The following is a 22,644-nucleotide window of genomic DNA, read 5'->3' as shown; positions in this document are numbered from 1 at the left end:
AAAGAATAAAAAGGTATATGGTAAATAGAGTTGTAAATACAGACACAACACACAGACCTGGTATGAATCAAGCAAAAGAAGTCGAAAAGAGTTTACACTTTATTTTGGCTAGCACTCTCAATCTTCTCATCTTCTTATTGTTATGTTGGGATGTTCAGAATAATTACATACAGCCTTTTAAAATATAATGAAAACCTCTGTTGCACTTCTTCAAAACAAGGCTGATGCTGAAACTTTTCAATGTAAACGGGACTGTGGCCAAAGAATAGGCCGACTGTGTTCCTTCCTTGGTTTGTCTCCATAAGCTGAAGAAAAAGAAAACAGCCAGAGCCGGTGTGACCTTTGACAATATAAATCAAAACAAAATGACCGACTACTCCACCTTCCAAACAATGAACCAGAGTGTGTCGCCTTTCATAAGACCTGTGCACTTATACAGGTTTGGTTGCTTTTTTCTTTGGTCTGATCTCACTGTATACTATTGTGTTCATGTTTGAACAGTAATACTCACAGACACACATCTAAGGAAGTTGTGCAGTGTGTTAAAGTGAACGTTGTGCAACAAACAGATTTCTTTCTTCTGGAAGATCCAGACCCAACCGCAGTACAGAAATACTCAGCTTGGTGAGTGTGTTGTACATCAAGTAATATTCACTAGAACAAAACATGCTAGACTGAAAGATGTGTATCTTTTAAAACTGTGGTGCTTTTTTTTTTTTTTATTAGGCGTAAATGGCCAGAAAAATCAAACTTTTCTAACTTCATGCTCACTCACTATATGTCTGAGTCATTGCTGAAATTAATGGTTAAACCGGCGAGTCACGCCTCTTGTTCACAATTTCAAGATTATGTCAGTCAGTAGGAGTAACGCAAGAAGGTAAGCAAGCTTCATGATGTTTAGTTCCCAACAATAAATCTGTGGTTTTTACTTTGTATACAAGTTATTTATTTAAAAAAGAAAATAAATATAAATGTTTATTATCTTTTTTTTTATTTAATTTGAATATTAATTAAGTTATTCTTTAAATTTCACCATGTGTCTTGCTTAGTGTGGTTGGTGAACACAGCTGAAAGGAAAATGTTGTAATTCTTGTGTTTCTCAGTTTTACCAATGCTGCAGTGTGTATTTTGACCTCTGATTGTATGGCAAGCTGTTATTTATTATTTATTTATTATTTTTATAAATCTCTTTTAACCCCCAAATCATCAGCCAATTAATAATTATTATTACATTAACTACTGATTTTTTTATTGCAATTACTAGTTTAATTTTACTGATGACTCGTTATACCATCTTGCATCATGTCAATATGCCCAATATTCACAATTTCAAAATAATGTTAAGTTAGTTTAAAGCAACACAAAACCACGTGAGTAAACCAACAGATGGCTGAGGCAGACTCAAGCAGGAGCAGTCCTAGTAAAAACATAAAAACTAAAAAGCAGTAACACTGCAGTCACAAAGGTTAAAGTGGCAAAGGTGGTGTTGGTGAACTTACAGGTATAATTACTGTAGAGCTGATTAGTGGTGCAGGATCAAGCAGAGACAGCAGCTCCAGAATCTTAGATTAGCAAACTCTAACACGGGGATTTACACTTTATCAGATTATCAGATCTGTTATTAAAACGAGAAACTGGATGTGATTCTGATCCTTAAACTGATCTTTAAACTGAGTCACAGCCATTAAATGTATATCAGAGGTGCCTTTAACATGAAAATTCCAGTTTAGCATTTTGTTCATCACCTCTGATGTTTAAAACCTGAGGTCACAAGCTAGAGCTACATCTGCCACTGCATGACGATAATCAGTCAATAGTCCACAGCATGAAGCATATACTGTTTAAATTTTTATTTTATTTATAACATAAAGTGTTAAATGAAGGCATACATTATGATTAGAGTGATTTTCTTTTACACTTCTGTGCTATCGTGCCACTTTCTGCCAAAAACCTCCCTCTGCTGGCCGTTAAAAATAATACAGATTTAAGGATTTACTTTTGCAGATAATCTGTTATTTCAAGCCAAGACCCACAAACAGTTTTTTTTTAAATGTGGACAGTTCCCAAGGACCTTTTTTTTTAAAACTTCCAGTGCCTCTCTTATGGAACAAAAAAGCATCATGTTTTCTAGACCGATGGAAGTTAAAAAATATCACTTCTGATCTGTGGGGGGAGAAGTCAGCCTACACAGTTGTTAAACATGTTTTAAGCATAGCTTTATGTTGTTGCACAAGTAAGGACTGGAGAAAACACGACATACACTTTTATTTTAAGGGCAAATCATTCTCACAGATGGAGCTGCCACCTCGCCCACAACTGTTTGACTTCAATGGAGTCTCCATGACCAACGTCTTCACTGACAATTGGGACAATGTACAGAACTTCAAAGCAAGACCAGATGATATTCTTATCGCAACTTACCCTAAAGCAGGTACTGATCTGTATATAAGAGTATGGAGCTTATGTAATCATAGTATTTTTTTGTGTGTGTGTTCATAAACAATTTTGCATTGATGTCCGAGTACGCACACCCCACTTTTCAGTTATTTATTTGTAAAAAATGTTTGAAATCATGTATGATTTTCGTTCCACTTCTCACGTGTACACCACTTTGTGTTGGTCTTTCACGTGGAATTCCAATAAAATTGATTCATGTTTGTGGCTGTAATGTGACAAAATGTGGAAAAGTTCAAGGGGACTGAATATTTTGGAAGCCACTGTATGTTTACAGCTAAACATAAAACCTTTTGTCCATTTCAACTTCAGGAACAACATGGGTCTCTTACATCCTAGATCGTCTGTATTTTGGGAACATGAGTCCAGACCGTCAGACATCCATCCCTGTTCATGACAGAGTTCCCTTCCTGGAGATCTGCATACCTCCTCTACCTTCAGGTTGAATCGTGTGTCCACTGTCACTTTAAAATACATCAGACATTTACAATGTTTAGTTATATTAACCTGTGGTATCTAATCCTCCTGATAATTCAGGTGCCGACCTGGCAGACAAACTTCCCACCACTCCTCGTCTCATTAAAACTCATCTACCAATCCAGTTTGTACCAAAGTCCTTCTGGGAGCAGCGCTGCAAGGTCTTGCATATACACCCACAGCCACACAGATATGGGATTTATGAAACTCCCAGACCATAAATTAGTTTTATCTTTTTCTGTAGGTGGTCTATGTGGGCCGCAATGCAAAGGACAATGCAGTGTCCTATTTCCACTTTGACCGCATGAACCTTATCCAGCCAGAACCAGGAGACTGGAGCAGCTATCTGCAGGGTTTCATGGAGGGAAAGAGTGAGTTCAGTGTAGTTTTACAGTAAAGAGACCACACTATTTCATTTCCTGTACAAACATTTCTTTGTGTATTGTTCTGTGGCTTCAGGGGTTTTTGGATCCTGGTATGACCATGTGAACGGCTGGTGGGAGAAGAAGCAAAGTTATTCAAATCTCCACTACATGTTCTATGAAGATTTGATTGAGGTGAGCTGGGCTAACATGTGTGCCATTTCCAACTGAGCTCTAACACTTTGTTTAATCATCACACACCTTTTAGAAGATGCTTAAAATGCCAAACCAAACTCTCAGTTCAACTCAGAAATACTGTCTAAAAATGACATGCATCAATATTCTAATCCAATTACTACATTTTTCTGATGATACATGGTAATATTTCTTAAACCAGGCTGTATTTTATTCGTTCTTCAAGCACTGGCTGGTGTGCAGTTTAATTCCACAGCGCAAGAAAAACCAGCCAGAGCTGCAGACGGGTGTACAAAGAAAAAAAGCTATGACTCGTGAACAGACTTTGTAATGTTTGGTATCTCTGAAATTCACTGATTGCAAAAATTTCTCTAAACCATGTCCAATATATTTTGTTAATTTAATCATTTTTGATGCATAAGTAACAAATAGAGAACACAATATTTTCCACCAAATCCTCATCCAGCAAACATCTCTGCTATGTGAAGGGGAAATCCCCACTCAGCATACACATATGCACACTAAAATGTGGGACCTGGCCAGTCAGCCAGCAAATTTTTTCCTCTTGTGTTCCTGGCAACATATCAGTTTTTAGCCTGAGATGCTAACCGTCTGTGTGGACTGTATTGGATCAATGATTTCTTGTAAACCTTGTAGACTTATTACCAAAAGTTTAAACATTTATGAATGTGCTACAAGTGAGTATTTATCTATTATCAACATTACTAAACCACAGATAAAGTAAATTAATTTATTGCATGTTAATCTAAAGGTTCTGAAATTTAGGAAACACAAAAGGGTAGAATAAAATCATATCTAATTTTAATGTGAACAGGACTCTGAGCAAGAAATAGACCGACTGTGTTCCTTCCTTGGTTTGTCTCCATCACCTGAAGAGAAGGAAAGAGTCAGAGCCAGTGTGACATTTGACAGCATGAAACAAAACAAGATGACCAACTATACTACAATTCCAGAGTTGAACCACAAGGTGTCTCCTTTCATGAGAAAAGGTACAACTTCCTGCTGGGCAACATTTTTTTTCTCTATATCTATATCAGTGTGTGCTCCATTTATCATTAGGTTATTCAAATACTCTGAATGTTCTCCTTCTCCAGGGAAAGTTGGTGACTGGAAAAACCACTTCACTGTGGCCCAGAATGAGCAGTTTGATGAAGACTACAAGAAGAAGATGAAGAATCCTGATTTAAAGTTTAGATTTGAAATTTAAAGCCCCAGCTGGGCATGATGGAGTTCTGATCTGATGTAAGTTAAGAAAAATCAAATGTTATCCTTGATTTATGTCATTTTCTTCCACTGTGATGCAGATGGATATAAATAACAAAAAATGAAAAACAATTCATTGACACTGAGGTTTAACCAGAATAATAAAGAATTTTAAAAAATCGCCAGTATGTCTCTTCTACTTGTGCCACAACCTTTTGATGATGAAACTCTTTAATATGAACAGGGCTCTGAACAAGAAATACACAGACTGTGTCTTTATGAAATATGGATGGGCATGATGGAGCTCTGATGTGATATTTGTGTCAAGAAATAAATTTTTAATTTTATCAACATAACTATACAACTATATAACATAAAGACTTAGTGGAGGCCATGTATCCACAATGTTATGCTCATAGACATAAATCAGACCATTAACAATGATTGTGACTGAAATTAAACTTTAACCATTGAGCTTAACTTTCTCTCGAGACATACGGTGAACTTATGACGAAGCTTTGTCTTTCTACGAAGTAGAACTGTAGCAATGTCCTCCTTCTCAACATCCATGAATCTTCTCTGTGGTCTTCCTCTTTTCATCCTGCCCTGTCCAGATTCACATTCAACATCCTCCGCCCAACATATCCACTATCCCTCCTCTGCACATATCCAAAGAATCTCAGCTTTTCCTCTCTAACCAACCACAGCCTCCAGTCTTCTTTCTGTAATGCCACTAACATCGAACTATACATCATAGTCTTATTGTTATCCTTCTGTCACAAATCACCTGTGAAACTCTTCATCTCTCTTTATACCATCCTTTCCCTTGGATGATTGACCCCATGTATTTAAACTTGCTCATCCCTCTCATTCACAGTATTCTACTGGTTGCTTCTGTTGACTATATTTCCTCTTCTCTCCAGAGCATACCTCCACCTCCCCCAGGCTCTCTTCTACCTCCTCCCTATTCTCCCTACAGATCATATCATAGTCCATGAAGACTCACATCTAACCTCATCTGTCAGCAGTTCAGCTTTCAGTCCCATGACCACTACAAACAAGAAGGGACTGAGAGCTGATCCCTGATGTAATCCCACCCCTGCCTTAATCCTAACTGTCACTCCAGCTCCACTGCTCACTACTATCTCAATGTCTTCATAAATGTCACATACTTCTCTGTCACTCCTGACTTTCTCATGCAGTACCACAGTTCCTCTCTTGGCACCATATTAAATGTTGTCTCCAGATCCATAAAGACACAGTGAAAGTCCTTCTGCATGTTTTTCTACACTTCTCTATCAACACCCTCAAGAGAAACATCTGCCGTGCTGTCTCAGCATGAAGCCATATAGCTGCTCATTGATCATCTCCTCTGTTCTTGACTTAGATTTACAGTTATTTCACATATCTTAATGCTATGACTCATTAACTTTATCTCTCTGTAGTTACTACAGCTCTGCACATCACCCTTGTGCTTTAAAAGTGGTACAGTACACTTCTGCTCCATTCCTCAAGTGACTCTCATTCTCCAAGATATTTGTTAAGCAATCTGATTAAAAAGTCCGAGACTTCTCCACACCTCCGCAGGTATGTCATCTGGACCACCGGCCTTTCCACTTTTCATTCTTTTTAGGGCTGCCCTCACTTCCTCCTGACTTATCCTTTGGAAGCTCCTCAAAATCCTCCTTCCATCTTCTCAGCACACTAGCTTAACTCAGTAGCACATTTCCATCTCTATCCTTAATCAACCTAACCCGCTGCACATCCTTTCCAGTTCAATCTCTTTGCCTGTCCAGTCTCACTTACAGCTCGCTACAGGCCTCTTTCTTTTCCTTTGTCACCTCTCTCCCCTTTTTTTCACCTTAACCATACACTTAGCCTCCCAGTACTCCTGACTACTTTCTTCATCTCTATACTTATCCCATTTTTGCTTCATTAAACTCTACCTTTGAATACTTTCCTGAACGTCTTCATTCCTCCACCAATTGTCCTTGCCTTCTTTCTTCTGTCCTTAAAACTTCAGCTGTACTTTCCCAGTTATGTGATAACTCTTCTCTACTACCCAGAGCCTGTCTCAACTCCTCCCTGAACTCTGCACAACATTCCTTCTTCTTCAACATCCTTGCCTCTGACCTTCACTTGCTTCCTTATCTTAATTTCCATATCCAGTACTGCCTAGCTACAGTGGGGCAAAAAAGTATTTAGTCAGCCACCGATTGTGCAAGTTCCCCCACTTAAAATGATGACAGAGGTCAGTAATTTGCACCAGAGGTACACTTCAACTGTGAGAGACAGAATGTGAAAAAAAAAATCCATGAATTCACATGGTAGGATTTGTAAAGAATTTATTCGTAAATCAGGGTGGAAAATAAGTATTTGGTCACCTCAAACAAGGAAAATCCCTGGCTCTCACAGACCTGTAACGTCTTCTGTAAGAAGCTTTTCTGTCCCCCACTCGTTACCTGTATGAATGGCACCTGTTTGACCTCATCATCTGTATAAAAGACACCTGTCCACAGCCTCAACCAGTCAGACTCCAAACTCCGCCATGGCCAAGACCAAAGAGCTTTCGAAGGACACCAGGAAAAGAATTGTAGACCTGCACCAGACTGGGAAGAGTGAATCTACAATAGGCAAGCAGCTTGGTGTGAAAAAATCAACTGTGGGAGCAATCATCAGAAAATGGAAGACATACAAGACCACTGATAATCTCCCTCGATCTGGGGCTCCACGCAAGATCTCATCCCGTGGGGTCAAAATGATCATGAGAACGGTGAGCAAAGATCCCAGAACCACACGGGGGGACCTGGTGAATGACCTGCAGAGAGCTGGGACCAAAGTAACAAAGGTCACCATCAGTAACACACTACAACGGCAGGGAATCAAATCCCGCAGTGCCAGACGTGTTCCGCTGCTGAAGCCAGTGCATGTCCAGGCCCGTCTAAAGTTTGCCAGAGAGCACATGGATGATACAGCAGAGGATTGGGAGAATGTCATGTGGTCAGATGAAACCAAAGTAGAACTTTTTGGTATAAACTCAACTCGTCGTGTTTGGAGGAAGAAGAATACTGAGTTGCATCCCAAGAACACCATACCTACTGTGAAGCATGGGGGTGGAAACATCATGCTATGGGGCTGTTTTTCTGCCAAGGGGACAGGACGACTGATCCGTGTTAAGGACAGAATGAATGGGGCCAAGTATCGTGAGATTTTGAGCCAAAACCTCCTTCCATCAGTGAGAACTTTGAAGATGAAACGAGGCTGGGTCTTCCAACATGACAATGATCCAAAACACACCGCCCGGGCAACAAAGGAGTGGCTCCGTAAGAAGCATTTGAAAGTCCTGGAGTGGCCTAGCCAGTCTCCAGACCTCAACCCCATAGAAAATCTGTGGCGGGAGTTGAAAGTCCGTGTTGCTCGGCGACAGCCCCAAAACATCACTGCTCTTGAGAAGATCTGCATGGAGGAATGGGCCAAAATACCAGCTACTGTGTGTGCAAACCTGGTAAAGACCTATAGTAAACGTTTGACCTCTGTTATTGCCAACAAAGGTTATGTTACAAAGTATTGAGTTGTATTTTTGTTATTGACCAAATACTTATTTTCCACCCTGATTTACGAATAAATTCTTTACAAATCCTACCATGTGAATTCATGGATTTTTTTTTTCACATTCTGTCTCTCACAGTTGAAGTGTACCTCTGGTGCAAATTACTGACCTCTGTCATCATTTTAAGTGGGGGAACTTGCACAATCGGTGGCTGACTAAATACTTTTTTGCCCCACTGTACATTATCCTTGTCACCACCTTGCAGACAGCTTTCTCTTTCAGATTTCGCCTTCTGCTTACGATGTAGTCTGTGACCACTCTTATATGTCATCTCGTGTCCCTCCCTCTTCCTGAAATATGTGTTTACCATAGCCATTTCCTTCCTTTTCACAATATCCACCACCATCTGTCATTCTCTTTACCTGCTCCCTTCACTTTCATATCCATTGACGTCTGCTCCAGTTATCAAGCTTAGTCATCCAGCTTACTCCAGAATTCCTCTTTCTCTTCTATCATCCAGCCTGTGAGGCATACACATTGACAACATTCAACATCATGCCTTCAATTTCCAGCTTCAAACTTATGATCCTGTCTGACACTTTCTTCTTCTCCTCTGCAACACTATTCATGTACTCTTCCTTCAACATTACACCATTTCTCTTCCTATCTACACCATGGTAGAGCAGCTTGAATCCACCTCCAGTGCTCCTCGCCTTGATTCCATCTGGTCTCCTGTGCACACAGTATCTAGCTTCCTTCTCTCCATCACATCATCCAGCTCTCTTCCTTAACCAGTTATAGTCCCGACATTTAAAGTCCCTACTTTCATCTCCGCATTCCTGCCTCTCTTTCTCTCGCTGCCTCTGAACACGCCTTCCCCCTCTGCTCTTCCTTTGTCTTCGGACAATAGTAACATAGCTTCCGCCGGCACCCTGGTAACCAACACCACTGGAAGTGGTCGTCGTTAACCTGGGCCGCGACCGATCCGGTATGGAAATCTCATAATTGATGATCATCATGTTTGATTTGGCAAAGGTTTACGCCGGATGCCCTTCCCGACCGAAGATGGGCGTACAATTTATGACGGGGAACACCGGCACTGGGAGTACTCTGGCTTGTGGCCCCCTCGTGGCTGTGTTGATTGGTGATATATATATTTACATTTTATCCCAGTCATTATTGTATTTTATCTTTCGTGCAACATGTTATGATCCCTGAAGCCATGGCTCAGAGGGACCTAACATATGAGATGCCAGCGCGCTTTTATAGTTCAACAAATATTTAATAGTAGAAAAATAATTACATAAAAAGACCGAGATGGGAAGCTGGGGCATAAACAAACAAAAGGGAAAGATCATCAACCAACCAGACACTTGGCGATCGGGATTCTATATTAATCCCCAAACTACTATTAGCAAAACTAAACAACAAGAACCAAAACCATAAACAAGATATCCGGATCCAAGTAACAATAACCAGCACTGCAACAGCAGCTGCAAATTAACGCTGGTGCTGATGGAGATGAGAGAGAGAGCGAGGGGGGAGGGAAAGAGAGAGCTCTTGTTCTGCTTTTTCAAGCCTTCTACAAAATTTGGTTAACATTTATAGCCAATCAGCGATTGAGAGAAACCAGCGAGCCGAGAACATGGCAGAAAACCAGTATCAGGATGCATAGCACAACAAAACAATCAAACTTCTTGTTTTTCCTGTTTGATGTTTTTACTGGCAAGTTTGGATGAACTTATTTAACCCCAATCATGTGACTTTATATCACTGGTGCATGTGTTCATATTTGAAGTGTCAGACTCAGTATGAATGTAAAGGTACAACAGTCTGCGTAATTCTTCGCAGATTTCAGGACGCTGTGCAGCGTGTGTGCTACAGCGAGTGTTACGCAACAAGCAGACTTCTGGGAGATCCGGATCCAGCCCAAGTGTAATACTAATCATCAGGGTGAGTGTGGAGTCCTTTAAGTAATATTTACGAACAAATACACCAAGCTGTCAGCTGTGCACGTTTTAAAATGTGCAAAACTTTTTATTTGACATATCAGTAAATGAAAACAAATATATTTTTCTAACATGCTGCTAAAGTTAGTTCAGCTTTTACAAAGATTCCGTTTATACATGTAAGCGACCATCCAAGCTTCATAATCACTGGCTGCTAACAATAAACATGCTGTATTTTTATTTACACGCACGCACGCACACACACACACACACACACACACACACACACACACACACACACACACACACACACACACACACACACACACACATATATATAAACATGTTTTAAACATGTTTTCAAGTCTCATCTAAGATTTAATTAGTAATAATAGATTATTTTGTACATTTCAGGACATATGATGTCATGGAGTAAATTAAAAATGGGAGAAATGAACTTGGGCAACAACATGTAGGCAGGAAAAATGTATAAAAAATGTGACCCATATAGGATTTTAAAGGCAAGTAATTTCCACAGATGGAGATGCCACCTCGGCCAAAACTATATGACTTCCATGGAGTCTCCATGACCAAGATGTTCACTGACAACTGGGATAACATACAGAACTTCAAAGCAAGACCAGATGATATTGTCATTGCTACTTACCCTAAAGCAGGTACTGATGTGTTATGTAATCATGTGGAGCTTATGTAATCATAATACTTTTTTTTTTCATAAACGATTTCCTGTTGGTGTCTGAGTTGATAGGTTTACAGCTTAACAAAATTTATTCATTTCAATTGCAGGAACCACGTGGGTCTCTTACATGCTAGATCTTCTGTATTTTGGGCACATGGGTTCAGACCGTCAGACATCCCTCCCTATTCATGAACGAGTGCCCTTCCTGGAGCTCTGTGTACCTCCTATGCTTATAGGTTGAACTATGTTGCCACTCTGAATTTAAAATACACCAGAATAAAAAGCGCTAGGTACCAAGTTTATGTCCGTGTGCTCAGTTCATTCAGAGGATTATTGCAAGTCACCAGTTTTTAGAAACTGTGCTGAAAACAGGTTTAACCTGTTGCATTCTGTTTGTTTGCATGCATCTTTCTCTGCCAAATGCTGAAAAGGAAGCTACAAAATGTAAAAGGTCTTAAAAGGTAGCAGTTTTATTAGTGTGTAAATGTGTTAGGTGAATCAGAATATCTCAGAAACACCTTAGAATTTTTTAGGCAATCGGTTTTATTGTTCTGTGGTATCTAAATAAGTCTAATGTTGCATGTTATCAATTGCAAACTAATCCTTCTTATCACTCAGGTGCAGAAATGGCGGACAAACTTCCCACCACTCCTCGTCTCATTAAGAGTCATCTACCAGTCCAGTTTATGCCCAAGTCGTTCTGGGAGCAGGGCAGCAGGGTAAAAGCTATGCACAAACACCCACAGCCAGCAGTGGAGATTTATGCAAAAAGTCTCAGGATGCCCTTCCAACTAAGCATTCATCACTGTTATTTTATAAATTATGTTATAAATAATGTGACACCAATAAAAGAGTTGCACACTCAGCTCAGTCACATCATAGCCAGAAGAGCTGGAAACACCAGGTTACTCTGCCAGTGAAGAAAACTGGTTTTTAGTGTCAGAGAAAGCAAAAAAAATAAACAAATGATGTGATGCTGCCGGGACTCTCCCCCATAGTTGAGGCTAAGTTAGCATCATATAGTTATTTTGGATTATATTTTATTGATATTTCATTTTATATGAATAGCTTCGATTGTTGTAGGTTTTGTCAAATTTAATGATTCAAGCTGTAGTAGGAATGAATGGAGCGAGGTGGGGGAACGTTAGGGAGGTCAGGTCGATCTTACTCTCTCTGCTGAATTGCCACTGCTTTAGTTTAAAGTTTGTCACCCCTGTGAGTGCTCCCACTGACTTGGGGCCCCAAACAACTGCTTACCTTGCCTGGAAGCCATTGAAATTTGCAATTCATGAAACCCTGAGATATTTGTGTTGTCTCTTTCTGTAGATAGTATATGTGGCCCGCAATCCAAAGGACAATGCTGTGTCCTTTTACCACTTTAATCGGATGAACAATGCTCAGCCAGAAGCAGGAGAATGGAGCACCTTTCTGCAGGATTTCATGAAAGGAAAGAGTGAGTTCAGTTTAGTTTTAATGTAAAAGAATCACAATGCGATCTAATTTCCTGTCTGTATACTTACTAATATTACTGTGTATATTGATCTGTGGCCTCAGGGGTTTTCGGCTCATGGTATGACCATGTGAACAGCTGGTGGGAGAAGAAGCAAAGTTATTCAAATCTTCACTACATGTTCTATGAAGATTTGATTGAGGTGCGGTGAGTTGGGCTAACATGTGTAACATTTGTTCTTCATGTTTAAAATTGTCTTGACTTTTTCCATTTACATGTTTTAATTGTTCATATCTCTTAGAGGATATGTTTAAAAGCCTTCAATAATGTTTCTAGTTATAAATGTAGTGGTTTGAACAAACAAAACACAACAGGTGCTATCTGTAAAGACGGCAAGCAGAGACACGCTGAACTCTGTTCCTGGAAGGAGTTAGATGATAACAGAAGCAGGAAACTAGTTGGCACACCTTGTGCGTGTCACAAATTTGTCACTGAGTGCTTTTAAATAAAACAGCATGATCCATTTGTTGATGTTACATGAGAAAAATTTTCTTTAGACGACAAAAGTAAAAAAAATAGAACAAGGAGCTACAACAGACTCTGAAAGATCAGCTGCATCCACTTTAATTTCAATTCAATTTTATTTATACAGCACAAAATCACAACTACAGTTGCCTCAAGGTGCTGTTATTGTAGTACTCTTTGGTTTAAAAAGCTATTTGAATAAGCATGCATCCATCACTGCACTCATGCACTGCTTCAAAGAAACTTTTTTAGTTGTGTCTGAAGTTTGAGGCTGTGTTTCTTCCATTAGTGTGAATGACAGAAAATAAGAGCTTTTTGATAAGTGGAAATGCACACAGTATTACCTGTACAAGTAGTAGCATGACTCAAACTTATTAAAGCAGTAGAAAAGAAGTGTATATTTGGGCCATCACTGTATCAGTCTTCTCATGTTACTCCCTGAAGAGGATGCAAGTAAATATCTTTTCCACAAAGACACCAATGACTTCTTTTAATTCAGAATGACTCTCTATAAATAACAGATTTATTCTTTCTTTTCTTAAACACCAAATCCACAGTGATGAATATAGAACTATAGACCCGAAGGACAAAAACAATCATTGGGGTTCCTTTAAGAGTAAGAAATCTTTTCAATATTTTTGTGAACAGGACTGTGGACAGGAAATAGACCGACTGTGTTCCTTCCTTGGTATTTCTGCTTCAGCTGAAGAGAAGGAAAGAGTCATAACTAGTGTGGCGTTTGACAGCATGAAGCAAAACAAGATGACCAACTATTCCACAGTTCCAGTGATGAACCAAGAGGTTTCTCCTTTCATGAGAAAAGGTACAACTGCATTTTTTTTCTTTATATGTATATCAGTGTGTGCTCCATTTATCATTAGTTTAATCAAATATTCTAAATGTTCTCCTTCTCCAGGGAAAGTTGGTGACTGGAAGAACCACTTCACTGTGGCCCAGAATGAGCAGTTTGATGAAGACTACAAGAAGAAGATGAAGTATCCTGATTTAAAGTTTCGCTTTGAAATTTAGAGTCCTGGCTGGGTGTAATATAGTCCTCAGAAGTAATATGTGATTAAATATTTAACAAATAATCAAATTATAAGTTTAAAAAAAACACAATTTCCTTATATTGTGATGCTGATGTGTACAAATCAGATCATTAAAACAAACCTTTATTAAGAATAAAGATTCTCTCTCTCTCTCTCTCTCTCTCTAAACACACTGTGACCTCTTCGCTCATAAGCAGAAATTTAGTCCTTAGACGTAGCTATGGTTTGGATGTTTCATATTTTTATTGTTACGTGATACATCAAAAAAAAGTCTCGTGACACAGCAGGTTTCAGACTGTAACCTTTTAATTTTCTCACCACATTGTCCCACCAGGGTGAGGCAGATTACTTTTCTCTCAACGTTAAACCACGTGTTTAATTTGATTCTTTGATTCTATGAGTTTCCAGTGATGTGACCCCTCATTTTCTTTATGTTTTGCTTCCAAGCATCCAGACTATCTTGTAATTTTGAAGAGAACTTGAGCAGTAGTTCTGTTGTCTTTCTGGAAGTATTTTATTGAACATCAGCTACTGAGGAATGTGTTTGTGTGTTTTTGTTTTTTTGTTTTTTGATGTTTGACCGCTTAATGCTGACCTGTGAATTATTCAAGTATTAAAAAGCCATCTAACTCAAGGGATAAACCAGTCTTTTGTCTACAGATAACTTATTAAAGAACTGATTAGAAATTGTATCTGTTGGCATTTTGTTACTAGGAGCCTCTTCTTTTATGCACGCAAACACCTATGTAGTCAATTTCTTTAGCTGAATCTACCAAGTCTTCAAATGAACACTAGTTATATCTCAGGAGAGTGCGCCATGTGTCTTTAACAAATCTGAAGAAGCTGGACATGTGAAGGTGTGTCATCTGTCAAAACCCCAAGGAAGTGAAACAAGGAAAAGGCTGTGGTATGCCAGGTGTGGCCAATGTGTATGGAGGAGGTCAGGGGAGAGGTACAACAGTGAGTGTCTACAGCCATGTGTGAAACAGTGCCGGTTCTGTCATCATTTGGCATCATTTGGCACTGCGTTTTAGCCAATGCTGTTGGAGATTTATGAACACAGATAAATAACATCAGATTCAGGGAATGGATGTAAGCCTTCCTCTTTCACTTCAGCTCCAAAAGTGAAAGAGTGATGCCCCCTGGTGTTTGTGGAAAGTAATGACCTCCTTTTAAAGAAAGCTCTGCTGAGATGTCCTTTCAGCTGAACAACAGGAAAGGGGCAACTGGAGGAGGGCCACAGTGAGGCCAGACATTTCAAAATTAAAGTCAGTAGAAGTTCCCCACTTTGTGAAAACTTCATGTAAATAGTTTTACAATTCTGTTTTAGGGATTTTTATAACCTGTGGTACAGTACATTACAGTTTTTTTTTATTGGTTTGGCGCACTTTTCACAAGCAATTGGTACATTTTCCAGAACTCTTAGTACTTATATCACAACAGATCATCAAAAGTGCACCTTTTTCAAACATTTCAGCATATTTTCAATTGTGTTAGTACAATACACATTATGACAAAATATCCTTTTCACTACAAAAAATAAGTGTTTGTCTAAATAAATGTTTCGTTCACAGTTACTGCCTTTCATAATGTTATCACTATAAAATTTCTGATTTGCATCTCTTATTATTCAGTTTAATACATTTTTCTGTCATTTAATTCAACTGATCTTAATGTTTAATCAATGAATCATTCATTATGTCCATGGATTTTCAACTTGACTGATTGTTGTCTGGTCATTTGTAAGTTCCTTTTGAGAGGAACAATGTCCGGGTGAAACAACTGCGTTCAGAATATATTCAGGTACAACACTAAACTGGCATGCAATTACTGTAACAGAGGGTGATGGAGCTGGACGCTGCTGTGAATCATCACAAGTATATTTTTGTTGATGAGGCCGGTTTCAATCTGGCAAAAACTAGACGCAGAGGACGTAACCTTATTGGTCAAAGGGCTACCATCCAAGTCCCTGGACAACGTGGGGGGAACATCTCAATGTGTGCAGCTATATCTGAAGATGGTGTGGTAGGCTGTAGACCAGTTCTAGGGTCATACAACACTGAACACCTGATAGTTTTTTTTAAATGAACTGGAACAGGCCTGTCAGGGAGAAGACCTCGTTTATGTTGTGTGGGACAATGTCAGCTTCCACCATGCACAGCTGGTTCAGGAATGGTTTCAAACACACCATATTCCCCTTTCCTCAACCCAATTGAGGAATTCTTCTCTACGTGGAGGTGGAAGGTGTATGATCGCCATCCCCATGAGCATGTCTCCCTTCTTCAAGCCATGTGTGAAGCTTGTGGTGATATAACTGCTGAGCAATGTCAAGCCTGGATTCGTCATGCCAGGAGATTTTTCCCACGGTGCCTGAACAACGAAGACATCCACTGTGATGTTGATGAAAACTTATGGCCCAATGTTAATGACCGGCTTGATTAATTGTGTAAAAGTGATAAAAATAAAAATATATTTTGCTTAGGTAAATGACTTGTTTTTTTTCCTCCCTTTTTCGTGTGTGTGTGTGTGTGTGTGTGTGTGTGTGTATATCTATATATATATAGATATATATAGAAAGAGAGAGAGATAGATAGATATTGCCAGAAAATTCTATTTTAATGAAAATCTAAAGTTTATTGAACCATCTTAAAAATTATATATGACTTTTAATTTATATCATATTTGCTACATCTGGGGGGAGGGGGGGTCAGTTACAAACATATTGTGCAATTTATTTAGGTTTTTCAGGGAGAACAAAAAAATCACACTTATAATGTAGAAGTCTCAAAAACTCACCAAAAAATATTTGTATCAAAAATCACACACCAGGTGTTAAGGAGTTAAACACTATAATCAAAACAAATTTTTATCACGCTATAAAAGTATTTTCACAGATGTTTTAATGTTCATTGCTCCTCTGTTGCAAAAAGAGCAACAGCTAAATTTATTTTGAATGAGTAGATAGTCTGCGGTCCTTCCCATCCTGAATAGTCTTACTTGTAATATATTTCCCTGGAGTGGTGCAGATGGTTCATAGTACTTTTTGAACTCTGTCACATCCTGTAAGCAGTGTTGGGAAGGTTACTTTTAAAATGTATTCCATTACAGAATACAGAATACATGCCCCAAAATGTATTCTGTAACGTATTCCATTACGTTATTCAATGAGAGTAACGTATTCTGAATACTTTGGATTACTTAATATATTATCATGCTGTTTACAACTATGTGAATGTACTATTGCTGTGATTTATTACTGTTACTGAAGGTCAGCGGCTCCGAACCGTAGTAAAGGGACCTCTGGCTAATACGGTGGGTTCTGTGTCGGGCTCGTAGCCGAAAACTAGCTTTACTTTGTTGTCTGGGTCAACTTTGCTAGTGAGAGACAGAGAGAGGCATTGAAAGGCTGCTCCAACGGAACTTATTGTTTTTGGAGGAAAACACGAACACGGTGTACAGTCAAGTTTTAATAGCTTACTTACAACTGGGCTCGTCAGGCACTCTTCTTGGCTGCAGTGGTTATTATTATATTTACATGCTTCCAGCTCCCGTTTCTGCTCGATGACAGCTCGTACTTTTCCTTTTTCTCCCTCCTCGCGCTCACAGACACATAACGGGTATGGCAGTCCATTCTCCCTGCAGCACGGACTACACTGCCTATGATGCTACATTCTTTAGAGCTATACCTGTAGCATTCTGCCTATTAGCTTAGCACAACAAAAAGGCCTCTCTCACCCAGGAAACACGCAGAGAGAGAGCGCCTTCCAATCATCTCCCAGTGTCACAGTGGATCAGGTCAGGAGACAACTGAGGAAGCTTCGCCCCAGAAAGGCAGCAGGCCTGGACAAGGTGTGTCCTAGGATGCTAAAGGCGTGTGCTGCTGAACTTGGGGAGCCGCTACCACGAGTCTTCAATCTCAGTCTGCGACTGGGGAGAGTGCCCGCCCTATGGAAGACATCCTGCATCGTCCCAGTCCCCAAAAGGAACCGGCCCAATGAGCTGAATGACTTCCGACCGGTGGCACTGACGTCACATCTTATGAAGACTCTAGAGCGGCTCTTCCTCAACCTCCTCTGACCACAGGTACAACATGCCCAGGACCCACTACAGTTCGCCTACAAGGCAGGTGTCGGAGTGGAGGATGCCATCCTGTACCTCCTGCATAGAGCCCACTCACACCTCGATGGGGGAAAAGGCACGGTCAGGATCCTGTTTCTTGACTTTTCCAGTGCCTTTAATACCATCCGGCCCTGTCTGCTTCAGGAAAAACTGAACAGGATGGAGGTGGACCCCTGCCTGGTCGCTTGGATCTCCGACTACCTCACCGACAGGCCACAGTACGTCAGGCTGAAGGACATCACGTCTGACACTGTGGTCAGCAGCACAGGAGCACCACAGGGAACTGTGCTGTCCCCTCTTCTCTTCACCCTGTACACCTCTGACTTCTGCTACAACTCTGAATTATGCCACATTCAGAAGTTTGCAGACGACACAGCCATCATGGGATAATCAGGAAGAGGAGTACAGAAGTCTGGTGAGGAACTTTGTCGCATGGAGTCACACAAACCACCTGCAACTCAACACCTCAAAGACTAAGGAACTGGTTGTGGACTTTGAGAGGTCCAGAGCAGGTCCACTGCCGGTTCAGATAGAGGGGGAGGAGGTGGAGGTGGTCAACAAGTACAAGTACCTCGGGCTGTGGGTGGACAACAAACTGGACTGGTCATGCAACACAGAGCACCTGTACAAAAAAGCCCAAAGCCGACTGTACTTCCTCAGGAGGCTGAGGTCTTTCAACATCTGCAGGAAGCTCCTGAGGATGTTTTACCAGTCGGTGGTTGCTGGAGTACTTTTCTATGCTGTGGTGTGCTGGGGGAGCAGCACAGCAAAGAAGGACTCATCCAGGCTGGAAAAACTAATCAGGAAGGCTGGCTCTGTGGTCGGCATGAAGCTGGACACTCTGGTGTCAGTGGCAGAGAAAAGGACACTAAAGAAACTGCTGGACATTATGGACAATGCTGGGCATCCTCTGCACACGGCCATAAACAACCAGAAGAGTCTGTTCAGTGACAGGTTGCTTCTCCCAAAGACAAGAACCAACAGACTTAAAAACTCCTTTGTCTCACATGCCATCAGACTGTTTAACTCCTCTCTGGAGGGGAGAGGGAGGGGAAACAGGAGGACAAAGGAGGGGGGAACAACTAAGCTGTAGTGCCTCACTTAACTTCACTGTGCAATACCTTTTGTGCAATACTTTTTGTTAATAATCAGCGGTGCAATAGACTCCATACTTGAAATGTGCAATTCACTTGTATTTTTATTTTTATTTTTATTCCTATTTATTCTATTTATCCCCTTTGTATATTTTATCTATATATGTCTTTGTATTTATATATGTGTATATATATATATATATATATATATATATATATATATATATATATATATATATATATAATATTCTGTAATTTCCCAGAGGAACCCACCCGAGGGATTAATAAAGTTTTATCTTATCTTATCTCTTATCTTAGACAACACCCAGTTAAGTGCGTATGTCCTCTTAAAAGAGAAGAGAAATAAACACATATGGGACAATTCTCCCCATCTTAGACAAAATGTGACCTTAAATGTCCTTTTCTAAGTCATGTTCTTCTCTATACACAACTCTTGGCCTCCAGGACATAAAACTTTTTACTTTACCAGAACTAGACCTAATCTAAATCCTATCTCATTCACTGCTGAAGTTCTAGTTCAATGAACACGTGTCGCAGTTTAAAATTAAAAGAGGAAGTAACTCACACTCAAGAACTGTGTGTGTGTAACCTTTGGACTTATAACTCTGATATAAGTCCACACAGTGCGCCGACTATGGAGAACCTGCAAGTTCAGTTTGTTTGTTTTTTTAATTCTCTGCACACTTGAAAAACTGTTTCTGTCATTTATCTGCCCAAGAACTTCATCAATTGGACCTCGCCGGGTCCAGTACTCTTCAGCACATGTATATCACTGCAGCCAGTGAGGATTTAAAAACAGTTTCTTGTCTCAGTGCACCCAGTATTAACTTATCAGATGGACCGCAGCCAATCCATCAATATCAACACAATTGTGTATCCCCATGTACACAACTTATTCTTCACTTGTAACACAGCACATCTAGTAATATCTTCAGAATTACTTCATCATAGTAAACACTGATTTTCCTTTAAAATCAATTTACCATTATAACTCAAGATCACAGCTGACTCGATTCTCTGAAATCCTGAGTCAGTTAAACACCTTGTCCAGCTCAAGGTGTCCTTTTCATCAAACTCATCAGAAGTAGACAGCGCCCAATTTAACTGCGCATGTTGTTACTCAATAACACACACACAGACCCAGGGCAATTCTTCCTGGATCATTTATCAACATTCAAACCAACACAGTCCGCATTGATTATTCTTCTGGACCTAAGCGGATCCACCAAAATTCATGTAAGTATATCAACCATTCACCGATTTATTTCTTTTCCTCAGACCACGCCAGATCTGTTAATATCAACAACGCTGCAAACTCAGAATTGTACAGCTGATTCTTCCCTTCAGACCGTGCCGGATCTGTTACTTCAGCACAATAAACACTGATTTTCCTTCAAAATCAGTTTACCAAGAGCCACAAAACCATTTCTGACTCGATTTTCTGAAATTCTGTGTCACTTAAACATCCTGACAGCACCAGGTGTTTTCTGTCGGACTTCCTCGTCCGAAATTACTCTTTTTACTCACAAATAAGTGTCTCCCAAAATGATCCTCTGATCATAGCTATTCCTGAGGCCACAACTCTCAGCAGCGCCACCTGAGTAAGGTCCCCTGGACCACCTAGAAAACGTCTTTCCTAGGGAGGGAATTCTTCAATTCTGTGACTAAACACTTATTGAACCATATACTGACCAATAAACTCTTATATTCTTCTTTACTCTTCAACTACATAGGTCTCTTTTCTCTCTTATTTCCTTAAAATGACATCTCATGTTACTTTTAGCTCAGTACTGTTTTCTACGAACACAACACAACGCAACCCTACTTCAAAGTTCCACTTTCATTACTTCAAAACTTTACTTTATGCTCAAAAATGTAGTTTTACCACTACTGAGCCAATTTGATAGTTAAGATCATCTACTCAGCGAACAGATAATTTAGAAGTCAGCCAATTTGCACAAATTTGCTTATTGAACAGGTTTGTGCTTACCTTTAAATCTTTTTAGACCAGTCTTCTGTTTGCCTCATATCAGATCCAACCTTCGACCACATTTGTTCTCTCTGTTGCATGATGAACCAGGCGGAAACACCAAATATTAAACCCAGATTCTTTTGTCCCCATGACAGAACAGAGAAAACCGACTCATAGTGTGTTAAAATATTGATATTTCTTTTATTCAATCATCTTCCGGAAGAGAGAGACCTCTGCACAGCTCAAACGCCAGTTGCAAGAGCTCTCCAACATTAGAATCATAAACTGTGCATCACATAGGTGTTATATTGGTACTTTACATGTCACACAGTCTCAAACATTGCTTATATGGCAAGTTCCTCATTTCAGTGTCTTATCTATTAATATGGCTGTGCACTAAAACTTCCTGTTTTTCAGTCTGGCTGAGCACTTAGTTTGTGAGTTAAAAGTGGCCTTGCTCTACAAGCCTTTATTAAAGTACATAAAACAATATAATGAGCAGATACACATTAAAAAATATTTCTCTTATCCCTAACAGTTGCAAATGCAGCCATAAAAGTAAGTACAGTACCCCACATGACTGCATCCAGCTGAACATGGTGAACCAACTTAACTTAACCAAAAATGACCCCACGGGTTGTTTTTCTTCAAAATCTTTAAAATGAAAAGTTGTATATGTTATATTCATATTCCAGGTATTCCTCATAAAATATGTTTGTAACATGAGCCCATTTGTATTTTTATTTATTTTTTCATTAATTTAAAAAAAAAAAAAATGCGGTTTTTATATCACTACCCCACTCTTCCACAAGTGGGGTCAAAAATGACCCCAAGCAATTCCTATGAAATCTTCTATGAAACTTTCATTCTTAGCAACTCTGACTGTCCCACTTACACTTCTGATAAGATAAGATAACCTTTATTAGTCCCACACGTGGGAAATTTGTTTTGTCACAGCAGGAAGTGGACAGTGCAAAAGTTATGAAGCAAAAATTAGAATACAATAAGAATAAATACAGTACACAACTGTACAGAATAGAATAAATAAAATACTATATACAGTAGAATAAAATAGAATAAAATATACAATAAGAAAAAAATAGAATACAAATGCTATATACAACTGAGTAAAAATACAACGATGCCAGAAAAGATTATTGCACATTAGTGTTATTGCACATTTGTGGATGTGTTTGATCAGTTAAAGTCTTTATTGTGGAGTCTGACAGCAGTGGGGAGGAAAGACCTGCGAAATCTCTCCGTCCCACACCGTGGGTGCTGCAGTCTCCTACTGAAGGAGCTGCTCAGTGCTGTCAGAGTCTCCTGCATGGGGTGGGAGATGTTGTCCAACAGGGATGACAGCTTAGCCGCCATTCTCCTCACTCACCACCTCCACTGGGTCCAGAGGGCATCCTAGAACAGAGCTGGCCCTTCGGATCAGCCTGTTCAGTCTCTTCCTGTCCCCAGCAGAGATGCTGCCACCCCAGCAGACCACACCATAAA

The 22,644-nt window shown here is 39.8% G+C and overlaps 2 protein-coding genes and 1 pseudogene across 8 annotated transcripts in view; all 3 read left to right on the top strand.

Annotated features, from left to right (window-relative positions):
* Positions 1 to 22,644, top strand: part of LOC102791146 (cytosolic sulfotransferase 2-like) — a 58,527-nt pseudogene that overhangs the window by 21,768 nt on the left and 14,115 nt on the right. The window lies entirely within an intron of this gene.
* Positions 517 to 4,863, top strand: LOC102799235 (cytosolic sulfotransferase 3-like). Of its 4 annotated transcripts, none has more exons than XM_087833361.1 (9): positions 517 to 624; positions 727 to 877; positions 2,293 to 2,431; positions 2,767 to 2,895; positions 2,992 to 3,092; positions 3,176 to 3,302; positions 3,391 to 3,488; positions 4,324 to 4,498; positions 4,604 to 4,863. In XM_087833361.1, the coding sequence occupies exons 3-9, from the start codon at positions 2,293 to 2,295 to the stop codon at positions 4,714 to 4,716; spliced, it is 882 nt and encodes a 293-aa protein (XP_087689487.1). In that variant the 5' UTR covers positions 517 to 624; positions 727 to 877; the 3' UTR covers positions 4,717 to 4,863. The 4 variants fall into 4 exon arrangements, with proteins under 4 accessions (XP_087689487.1, XP_087689486.1, XP_087689489.1 ...); XM_087833360.1 differs by having other exon boundaries at positions 2,275 to 2,431; XM_087833363.1 differs by lacking the exon at positions 727 to 877.
* On the top strand, positions 9,110 to 14,584 carry LOC118454616 (cytosolic sulfotransferase 2-like). 3 transcript variants are annotated; one of them, XM_087834260.1, is made up of 9 exons: positions 9,128 to 9,406; positions 10,121 to 10,215; positions 10,750 to 10,888; positions 11,019 to 11,147; positions 11,530 to 11,630; positions 12,238 to 12,364; positions 12,466 to 12,563; positions 13,535 to 13,709; positions 13,803 to 14,584. In XM_087834260.1, the coding sequence occupies exons 1-9, from the start codon at positions 9,271 to 9,273 to the stop codon at positions 13,913 to 13,915; spliced, it is 1,113 nt and encodes a 370-aa protein (XP_087690386.1). In that variant the 5' UTR covers positions 9,128 to 9,270; the 3' UTR covers positions 13,916 to 14,584. The 3 variants fall into 3 exon arrangements, with proteins under 3 accessions (XP_087690384.1, XP_087690386.1, XP_087690385.1); XM_087834258.1 differs by lacking the exon at positions 11,019 to 11,147 and having other exon boundaries at positions 9,110 to 9,250; positions 10,114 to 10,215; XM_087834259.1 differs by lacking the exon at positions 11,019 to 11,147 and having other exon boundaries at positions 9,136 to 9,406; positions 10,114 to 10,215.

Source organism: Neolamprologus brichardi, chromosome 20, assembly GCF_056152115.1.
Source record: "Neolamprologus brichardi isolate AB-2024 chromosome 20, ASM5615211v1, whole genome shotgun sequence".
NCBI classification, from domain to species: Eukaryota; Metazoa; Chordata; class Actinopteri; order Cichliformes; family Cichlidae; genus Neolamprologus; species Neolamprologus brichardi.
This window is presented reverse-complemented; position numbering and strand designations above follow the sequence as displayed.

What these genes read in the sequence shown, in the direction of transcription:
- LOC102799235 (XM_087833363.1), top strand. Translation starts at nt 2,293, where the DNA reads ATGGAGCTGCCACCTCGCCCACAACTGTTTGACTTCAATGGAGTCTCC. An exon ending in CATACCTCCTCTACCTTCAG is followed by an intron (nt 2,896 to 2,991) that starts GTTGAATCGTGT and finishes CTGATAATTCAG; the next exon opens with GTGCCGACCTGGCAGACAAA. An exon ending in GTCTCCTTTCATGAGAAAAG is followed by an intron (nt 4,499 to 4,603) that starts GTACAACTTCCT and finishes CTCCTTCTCCAG; the next exon opens with GGAAAGTTGGTGACTGGAAA.
- LOC118454616 (XM_087834260.1), top strand. Translation starts at nt 9,271, where the DNA reads ATGATCATCATGTTTGATTTGGCAAAGGTTTACGCCGGATGCCCTTCC. An exon ending in TCTGGGAGCAGGGCAGCAGG is followed by an intron (nt 11,631 to 12,237) that starts GTAAAAGCTATG and finishes CTCTTTCTGTAG; the next exon opens with ATAGTATATGTGGCCCGCAA. An exon ending in TCTATGAAGATTTGATTGAG is followed by an intron (nt 12,564 to 13,534) that starts GTGCGGTGAGTT and finishes TTTTGTGAACAG; the next exon opens with GACTGTGGACAGGAAATAGA.